The sequence below is a fragment of the Silurus meridionalis genome, chromosome 21 (assembly GCF_014805685.1).
Source record: "Silurus meridionalis isolate SWU-2019-XX chromosome 21, ASM1480568v1, whole genome shotgun sequence".
NCBI lineage: Eukaryota > Metazoa > Chordata > Actinopteri > Siluriformes > Siluridae > Silurus > Silurus meridionalis.
Genome location: NC_060904.1, coordinates 602,089 through 612,088, shown reverse-complemented (window position 1 = coordinate 612,088; position 10,000 = coordinate 602,089). Strand labels below are relative to the sequence as shown.

General features: G+C 39.4%; 1 protein-coding gene across 3 annotated transcripts in view; it reads left to right on the top strand.

Moving 5' to 3' along the window:
* sh3kbp1 (SH3-domain kinase binding protein 1) overlaps window positions 1-10,000 on the top strand; it is a 35,887-nt gene that overhangs the window by 20,949 nt on the left and 4,938 nt on the right. For all 3 annotated transcript variants that reach the window (XM_046877388.1, XM_046877389.1, XM_046877387.1), the window contains exons 3-10: window positions 1,202-1,319; window positions 2,359-2,465; window positions 2,592-2,724; window positions 3,210-3,403; window positions 7,122-7,194; window positions 7,507-7,601; window positions 8,450-8,551; window positions 8,840-8,891. In XM_046877388.1, coding sequence (XP_046733344.1) covers window positions 1,202-1,319; window positions 2,359-2,465; window positions 2,592-2,724; window positions 3,210-3,403; window positions 7,122-7,194; window positions 7,507-7,601; window positions 8,450-8,551; window positions 8,840-8,891 — 874 coding nt within the window. The remainder of the gene's footprint in view (window positions 1-1,201; window positions 1,320-2,358; window positions 2,466-2,591; window positions 2,725-3,209; window positions 3,404-7,121; window positions 7,195-7,506; window positions 7,602-8,449; window positions 8,552-8,839; window positions 8,892-10,000) is intronic.

Below are 10,000 nucleotides of genomic sequence, written 5' to 3'. Positions count from 1 at the left end.
GTTACAGTGTGTATAGTGGAGTGTGTAACAGTGTGTATAGTGGAGTGTAACAGTGTGTATAGTGGAGTGTGTAACAGTGTGTATAGTGGAGTGTGTAACAGTGTGTATAGTGGAGTGTGTTACAGTGTGTATAGTGGAGTGTGTTACAGAGTGTAGTGTGTTAACGGAGGCCGATGCGATTCATATCTTGATGCGTAATTAACGATACGATACATTAAAGATAGATATAAAACTGCTGACGATGCGATATGATTCCTCCATTACGATGTGATCCGATATCCATTGATTCAACACAATGCCATACGATTCAATAGAAAAAATTAAATATGGTAGAAAGAGTTCAATGTTATTTCTTTGCTTTAAACAGACGGCAAATCATCAGTTTACTTGCGTGACTTCTGACACGTGGCCCTTTCACAAACACGTCTTTACAGTGCAAGAAAAAGAAAGCTGAAATAAATCCAGATGTTCTGTTCCTGTTGTGTGTGCAGGAAATTACAGCTCTACCTCTGCCATGTAAATCTGTATTCTATGTGACTCCCAGGACACGCCTCGGCCTCCGTAGTGTTGCGATACGTCGTTTTCACGTTTAGTGGTAAAAAATCAGTCTATATAGAAAATAATCACAAATTATTGGTCACTTTCTAAATAATAAAAGTAAAGCGCTAATCTACTAATCATTATATATAAATAAATTATTTTTTACAGACGCAAATATGTTCAAAACGATGCATCCTGATAGAAATGGCAACTTTTATCTGATGCACACATTTTTAAATCGATGCATCAAGACTGTGAATCTGTATTGTACAGTTTGTGTAGTGTGGTGTGTGTGTGTGTGTGTGTGTGTGTAGAAAAGTGTTAACTATTAATAATAAATGTTCTCAGATTCTTTTGATCCTCTTTGATGTAAATGATTTAATACAGAAACATTAATATGATGTTTTATTGCACGTGTTTGAGTTTCAGTGCGTTTCTGAATAAACAGCATCTACGTGTAAAGTTGACTGACAGCCAGTCGCATGACCATGTGAGAGCACATGAGGTCATATAACTAATATATTCAAGTTCAGTTCATTTCCTTCTTTTCTCTCTTTCTCTGTCACACACTCACACACACAGAGGGACAGTGGTGGTTTCTTGCACCTCCTGGTGGCAGTTTAAAGAACTTTTTCTCCCTTTTCTGTATCTTTTCCTCCAGGAGATTAAAAAGGAGGTGAAGAAGGAACTCAGCTCAGCCTCGCAATCAGCCAAATCAGACCTGTCCAATGGCAGCCCCAGTCCCAGATCAGACTCCAGTCTCAGAACGGCCAAGAAAGGTACAGACAATCGAGATCTCTACTGTCTCTTGTCTGAATTATCACACAGTCATAAATAATTGTACATCATTTTTACAATAATAAACATTACCAAGAGTTACATTAGCTCCGCCCACAGTGGATCAGAATTGTGATTGGTTCTTCAACTCTCTGTGCATTGGTGTTAAAGGGGATGCAAACTTTTGCTTGCTGTTACTGTTTATTAGAGTGTTGTGCATAAAACATGTATTTTTATTATAAATATTTTTTATTGTAATTATAAATTGTGCTGCACTGATACACGTGTTAACTGTAGAGTTTTAGTGTTCAAGTTGTGTAGTAATAACAGATTTAGTTTATTTCCTTCTTTAAATCTTATTTAGAGACCTGAGCTCCTGAGGGTTCACGGCCTTGCAGTTTGGTTGTGCTGGGATTTAAACTCACAACATGTTGACCAGACGTCTAGGGATTTAGTTAGTCTAGTATAGTTAGTAGTATTAATAGAAGTGGAAATAATTTAGCAGTAGTAAAAATATTTGTATTAATTGCCCAATTCATGGTGACCTGGTTATTGATGTGCATTTTTTAGAGATGTTTTTCAGTCTGACTTTTGGTAAAATGTGCACGGTGTTTTATTTGTGTGGACTTTGATTTTGCATTTAAATATGCTATAAAAATAAGTTAAAGTTGATAGAAGAAGTGAAACTGCAGTTATGTTTAACAGACCATGACCTTCATCACAGAGAGATAGAGAGAGATAGAGAGAGAGAGAGAGAGAGAGAGGGAGAGATAAAAACCCATCTTGTGAAAGAAAACAGATAGAGACCTAGACTGGGTATCAATAGTTCTGGGGTTGTAAATTATAACCATACAGAAGCGGTGAAAAACAATCTCATTACCATATATGGATATTTTTGAGACGTGTTTATGTAAATGAGCCTAACAAAGCAAAAGTAGTGTATTTTTGTATACAGTTAGTATCTAAAACCTGTGGATATTGTGTGTGTGTGTGTGTGTGTGTGTGTGTGTGTGTGTGTGTGTGTGTGTGTGTGTGTAACAGGCGAGTCCATACGGAACAGACGATGCAAAGCCGCCTTTAGCTACATGCCACAGAATGAAGACGAGCTGGAGCTCAAGATCGGAGACATCATCGAGGTCCTGGGAGAGGTGAAGAACTTTTCATCATTGTTGTGAATATGTGTCTGTTATTCAAGGTGTGTGTGTGTGTGTGTGTGTGTGTGTGTGTGTGTGTTAATCAGAGAGAGATTTCCTGATTGTTGTGCTGATGTGTAGGTGGAGGAGGGGTGGTGGGAAGGATGTCTCAACGGCAAGACCGGGATGTTCCCCTCTAACTTCACTAAAGTGCTGTCAGCCGACACGGAGGATCTGGCAACCCCGCCCGAGGAGACACGCAGCACACGGACCAGTGAGTAAAATAAAATGGATAAAAAGGAAGGGATTTGGTTAGAAAAATATTGATAAGGAAGTAAACATTAAGCGAATGTGCTGTTATGGGAAAATAATCATCTCCAGCAGATAACCAGTTTTCTTCTTCAGTTATTCGGCTTCATTCCACTATTTGTTGTTGATTACGTCAGTAAAGCAGCACAACACACGGTGGTTTAGTTCATAATTAACACTCCTGAATGAGGAGCTCAGTGAGGTCTCGACCACACCCCTCTCCATCAGCCAATCACAGAGCCTCATTTAGGTGCGACCTATCATTTCCCACAAAACTGAACAGAGGCATTGTGGAGGCACAAACACACACACACACACACACACACACACACACACACAGACAGAGGGCCCTTTTAGAGCGCAGCCTAAATCCTACTTCCTGTCTCATGTCACTCAGTGTGTGCATTGATGTAATGTGTGTATAACGTGTGTGTGTGTGTGTGTGTGCAGGTGTGAAGGACAGCACAGGCTCGGAGAGCGACGGAGGAGACAGCAGCAGTGTACGTTCAGACGCAGGCAGCGTCGCATCCAGCAGCGAGATTCAACCCAAAAAGATTCGTGGCTTCGGATTCGGTGACATCTTCAAAGACCAACCCATTAAACTCCGCCCACGATCTATGGAACTGGAGAGTGAAGTGGAGAAGGTCAGAGAGTTTTGTGTGTGTGTGTGTGTGTGTGTGTGTGTGTGTGTGTGTGTGTGTGTGTGTGTGGTGTGTGTTTGTGTGTGTGGTTTAAAATCAGCACCAAGACCTAAAAATGAACTAGTCAGCATATTTAAGGCACGTGTCCATTTCTGGGAATATGGGCATGTATTTGAGTCCATGTTTGGAATAGATGCAGCTCTGAGTGGGCGTTTCCTTGTGACCATATATGGAATATGGGTGTGTCTTTAGGTTCTTGTATGGAAATGAGAGCAGCTCAGAGCGAGGGTTATGTCTATATGTCCTGTTTTTATGTAATTTTTGTACTTTTGAGCTGTATGAATAATGATGCAAAAAAGTAAGTAATCACTACATTTACATATATTTGATTTGATTTGATTTATTCTTTATAAATTCAGTAGGGTCGGATTTGTGTGTGAGGTTCTGTAAGCTTCAGCACTAACACCTGGCGCATGCTTGTGTCTCAGTATTATGATGTCATCAGTGTGAGCCAGGACTCGTGCTTCCTGTCTATTTGCAAGTAAAATCTTTGAAATGATGAAAGCGAACCGCAGCTGTCTGTGAAAGTCCTCATGCATGTGCGCGTCAATGATATTTTATTTCTTTTTATTTTACGTATGAAAAACAAGTCGTGTAATGGGCACTTTTTTGTGTTAATTTTTCTGATAAATGTTTAAATGTCGGTCGATTTCGGGACCCAGAGCTGATTTTCTTCACCTTAAACTCCACAAACATTTAAATACATTAATAAGTAATGCGCAGTAGTTTATCGTGTTTATGTGAGTATGTGCTGTTTATCCATTAGCGTGAACATGACATTAAAATTCAATAAATATAAAGTTATAATAATGGAAGCTTTAGTAAGTTAGTCTTAGGAAGGATGCTGGAACTCCTCGTCTGTCCTCCTCATCCTTTACATTGTTCCAGTTTTAGGAAGCAGGAAGTCGTTGGGGTTTTTGGGGTCTTTTTGTCTTTTGCTGGCCTCTGCATTGGAATGTACAGAAATGGCGAGTTTTAATCTCTGCTGCGGCGCTTCACCGTTTTTACGAACCAAGCAAATATGCAAATGTTTTCAAATATGATTTCTAAGAACATCAGCCTGAACAAACCACAACCCAATCCAGACACATGTTTAACCTGCTTTACATAACCATCCACACTCTGACACGCCATAATAATGTCTCGCTTTATCTCCAGATCTGTGCGTATTACTGAGATTATTAGGGTTATACTGATTTAGAGATAAGTGATCGTTACAGGATTTTACCAGGTGCTCGAGGTGGCAGTAAACAGCAGCTCATGTCTCTAATAATGATGAAGATGTTGGAGAAACTCCTGCTGCTGTTTCTCATTTCAACGTTTCCTTCTCCAGTTCGTCAAATTTCATCTTGTGCCTTGAGCTGTTTATGAAAATCCTCGTCTTCACCACAGAAGTTCCTCCACATGCAAAACTCCTTAATGGAGCTCAATAAGGTCATGAGGAAACGTGTACAATCACTGTCTGACTCTGGCTGGATCTGGAACTGTATGTTACTATGGTAACAGGTGTTTATAAGCAGCACATTCATTTAGATTCAACTGACAAACACAAACTACCTGCATGTTCAACATGCTGAACTCACACCTAAACTCCTCCCAGCCAATCACAATCCACTATTCACACCTGAACCTCCAGCCAATTGTAATGAACAGAATAAGAAATAAAAGATGTTTTTTGTGTCCCAAAGCTCGGATTCCAGCTGTACATCCCTGTCTGCTTTTCACATCTGGACTATTTTAGCTGTTGTTCTTGCTGATTGCTGTATTTTTCTGTCATAATAAACGGAGAACTTGTTGCTGTTGTTGTTCTTCTTCTTCTTCTTTTTGTTGAATCAGATTAAAGTCAGTTTCCTCTGTTGAAGAAATGTTGAACCCACACTTCACTATGGGTTTCTTTGTGTAGGTTCACAACAAATCCCAATTAAATCATTTTCATTTTCTTACTATAATACAGTGTCAAGGGGCAAAAAGGGGCAAAAACTTATGCACAGCACACCCTCTCTCTCTCTCTCTCTCTCTCTCTCTCTCTCTCTCTCTCTCTCTCTCTCTCTCTCTCTCTCCTCCCCCTCTCTCTCGCTCCTTCTCTTCCTCAGTGCTAAAGCAGAAGTAATGTCGCGAGTGTTTGGTGTCACTGAGGGGTGTGAACTACAGCAGCACTGAAACATCACAGTATGCAAAAGCATTCCTACTTGTGCATGAGTGCACACACACGAGCACACACACACGCATGCACACACACACACACACACACACGTGCACACACACACACACATACACACAGTCGTAATCGGAGCGTTTGTGAGGATTTTAAAGAGCGGAGAGCAGGAGGTAAACCATCGCTGCTTTTTATTTCTCTTCTGACTGTTTTCTTTTCTCTGGTGAGGTGTTTTAGTTTGTGGCAGAGATGTGAAAGGAGTGTGTGTGAGGAGTGTGTGAGGAGTGTGTGAAAGTGGTGTGATTCGCGGAGGTCGTGATGAGGACGAAAGTCGAGATGTCTCAGGGAGGTGGTTGGCATTGACAGGAAGTCATGTGGTCACAGCAGGGGAACGGAGGCTCTGCAAGTTCCCTTAGGGCTGCTCAGGATCCAGATGTTGGCCTGATGTTTATGAATCATCAACAAAGTGTTAGTTCTCAGAAATCACATGACTCTTGTTAGAGCGTCTCCAGCAGGGCCGCAGCGCCGAAATACACAGGGGTGGAGTGGAGGTGTGAGGAAGGAGGCTTTCCGTACACAAGGTCTCTGTGTGTGTGTGTGTGTGTGTGTTAAATAGTATGCTTTAAGAGGAGTGTGGGATTGGAAGGGTTCCCCATCCATGTTTGTGGAACCCCCACACGCACATATGCGTGTGTGTGTGTGTGTGTGTGTGTGTGTGTGTGTGTGTGTGTGTGCGTGTGTTTGACTTCGGAGCAAACCCTGGATGAAGAGGCCACACTGTGGACTGTGTCTTCTGGATTTCTTTACTCCTTTAGCATTATTTGAGAAGTTATGAAGTTATTAATATGGGCGTCTGCCAAAATGCTATAAATGAAAATTTAAAATTAAATTTAATATGCATGAATAAGCAAATCAAAAGTATACCCCACTCTCATATCCCAGACCAGGGGGCATGCCTAATTTGCATATGGAAATGTTTATTTTTGTAAATACCAGAATTTCTGTGATTTTATTATGATTTTGTATGCAGATATTTTGCCTCCTAATACTGGATTAGTTTATTATTTTGTGTTGCACCATAAAGACAAATTGGCGACTCTTTATAACAGATACACAGCTGTTGATGCCAGTGATTCGCCTCTAGAGGGCGCTCTCGTAGTGACAGCGGATCGGAGCTCGATCAGTAACTAAGAGAAATTTTAGTTTAAAATCCAACCTTTATTATCAAATACAGTTATGATACGAATAAAAGATATTTAACAAATTATGTACAAAATATGTCTCTGGCATTGTCCAGAGGGTCGTATTCAGCCTGGGGGGTGTAGTTTGGAGACCCCTGTGTCTGGAAAATACATACTGAATATATAATGAATACAATTTCACTCTGAATATATATACTGTATATGAGAGGGATGAATAATAGTCCTCTCTCTCTCTCTCTCTCTCTCTCTCTCTCTCTCTCCCTCTCCCTCTCCCCCACTCTCTCTTTCCTCTTTCCCCCTGCAGTTACCAGTAAAGAAACCAGTGCCGTCTGTTCCTCAGGAAACCATGAAGACGGAACCTGAACACAAGACCAAAGGTAACTCCAAGGACTTGCACAATTTTAAATCCTTTTACGATTTTTTTAAATTGAACATTTGATAAAAGCCAATAGGATTGCAGTATGCAAATGAAGGTCATTAGAGGGACTGGTATTTGCACTCTGGGAAATTGTTTACATTTGCATATTTATATCTTACGGAGGTTGGTTTAGGAATCCCTGGATTGTGATTGGTTGGGAGTGAGGTCTCTGTACCAGTAGGATTATATGAACGTCAGTGCGCTCGTGCTGATGTGGAACAGTTATAGTTATACAGTTATCTATAGTGATTTGTTTGTTACTTGTTTGCAGTGAAGGAGTTCTGCAAAGTTTTATTCCCGTACGAGGCACAGAACGAGGACGAGCTGTCAGTCAGGGAGGGAGACATCGTTACCATCATCAGTAAGGTGAGGAAATATGATATCAATATATATATATATATATATATATATATATATATATATATATATATATATATATATATATATATATACAGTGGAACCCGGTTATGTCGATGTCCTAGGGGGTCGCCAAAAAGCATCGAGGTAACCGATGATCGAGATAAACGAAAACCAAAATGGCGGCAGTATATTAACGTGCTTGAAATTTCTTTATGTACATGATGTGCGTTAATAAATGAGAATGTGCATGCATGTGTTTTTGAAGGGGTTTTTTACACAACAGCGTTGCCGCGATTTGTTTGATGAAGGCATGCTATAAAAATACATACACTACATGTTTATCTATCAGGAATCCACCTGCCACGCCCCCTTCGGCCCCCTTCAGCATGTCAGGTGTTTTCTCGGCCGCTTTCTCTGAAGCTCCGCTTTAATCGCACACATATGGTGCTCGTTTAACATCATCACCAGCTCCTATTTAAACTTCCACACTCTCACTGTCCGTTATTGTTGGTATATGTTGGTTCACATATGTGTGTGTGTGTGTGTGTGTGTGTGTGTGTGTGTGTGTGTGTGTGTGTGTGTGTGTGTGTGTGTGTATATATATAATCTAAGAAATCTAAAGAAATGTAAAAGTTTTTCTTTGTTTATAAAACTAAATATGAGGTGTGGTTGAATGTGAACATATGCTCATTAATATGCATGTAAATATTCATGCAAAAATTATTAAAATATCAGTGCAGATTTCAGGGACGTTTGCAGGACTGGAGGTGTTCATCTGTACATCTTTCACTCCTGTTCAAAATACTTCTCTGTTGTGTGTGTGTGTGTGTGTGTGTGTGTGTGTGTGTGTGTAGGACTGTGCCGACGCAGGCTGGTGGCTCGGTGAGCTCGGCGGTAAACAGGGTGTGTTTCCTGACAACTTTGTGAAGCTCTTTGTTCCCGAGGTGGAGAAAGAGGTACGACGTATTTCTCTCTCAGCAGAATGTTTACTGCCCTCAGAGAGGGTCTCAGTCTTTGCTCTGAGTCACACACACACACACACACACACACACACACACTCGCCCTGGTTCTCCTCCTCTTCCTCCCTGTTAAACCCTTTACCTGGTAGACTAGCAGATCCTTCACACTCTGATCCTGTATGTTAAAGTAAAAGTGTGCATATATGTACAGTGTGTGTGTGCGTGTGTGTGTGTGTGCGTGTGTGTGTGTGTGTGTGTGGTTTAATATCACGTGTGTTTTTACAGAGGCCTAAGAAACCACCTCCTCCTGCAGCACCTTCTACTAAACCCATCACAGGTAAAAACTCTCCTTCTCTCTTTATGATGATGATAATGATGATTATTACTATTATTATGATTATTATGATTATTATTATTATTATTGCACTTGATCATAAAGTAATGTGTTAATTTATTTATATTGATGGGTTTATTCTAAATTGAAAAAAAAAATTTGCATTTTTGTTTGAATTATTTTCTTTATTTTTTATTTTTTTATACCTCTGGCGTTGTTGTCTATGTTTTGAAGCTTAATATATATATATATTTTTTTTTAATTGTTGAATGTGCGAGGTGGAGACTGAATACGCTCGTGGGAACTCCTGAGGGAACTTAGATTGTAATTATGTTCCGCATAATAAAAAGGGATTGTAATTGGTACACATGTGGACCGAACCCAAACCCTGTACCGAAACATTTCAGTACAAAAATATAAACTCGTACACCCCTAATATAAATATCAATAAAAAGAGTCCTGTATTGTTGTAAATTTGTACATCTACATTGTTAATAATTCTTTAGATACCAACAACCAATCAGAGCACACCTGAGGGAAAGAAAAATAAGTAATTGTTAATAATAATAATAAAATAATAATATAATAATAATTAAAATAATAATAAATTATAGGTTAATATTTGAAGCTCACTGTACCTAAACAAACAAATCTTGCACCACATCCGGCAATTAAAACCGTCCGTGTGGAAACATAGCTAAAGTTCCGTTTGGTGTCCTGATAATTTACATCATTTAAAACACCAGAATTAATTTATAACATTTACAAGAATATTTTGACTTCATGCTCCATGTTGAGTTTGGTTTCACTAATAATAAACATAAATTTGCATAAACATCAATATTTGTTCATGTTAATATTGATTAGAGAATTAAAAATTCTAAAAGTATTAATTGAAGGTACATTTAGAACAGATACAAATGTGTGATTAAGTTGCGAATAATCACGAGTTTACTCATTTGATTTAGCTATTTTTAAGAGATTTTTAAATTAACATTATTGTTTAGTGTACACTTGTTTTTATATATATATATGTGTGTGTGTGTGTGTGTGTGTGTGTGTGTGTGTGTGTGTGTGTGTGTGTGTGTGTGTGCTGTATATCAGTAATGAGG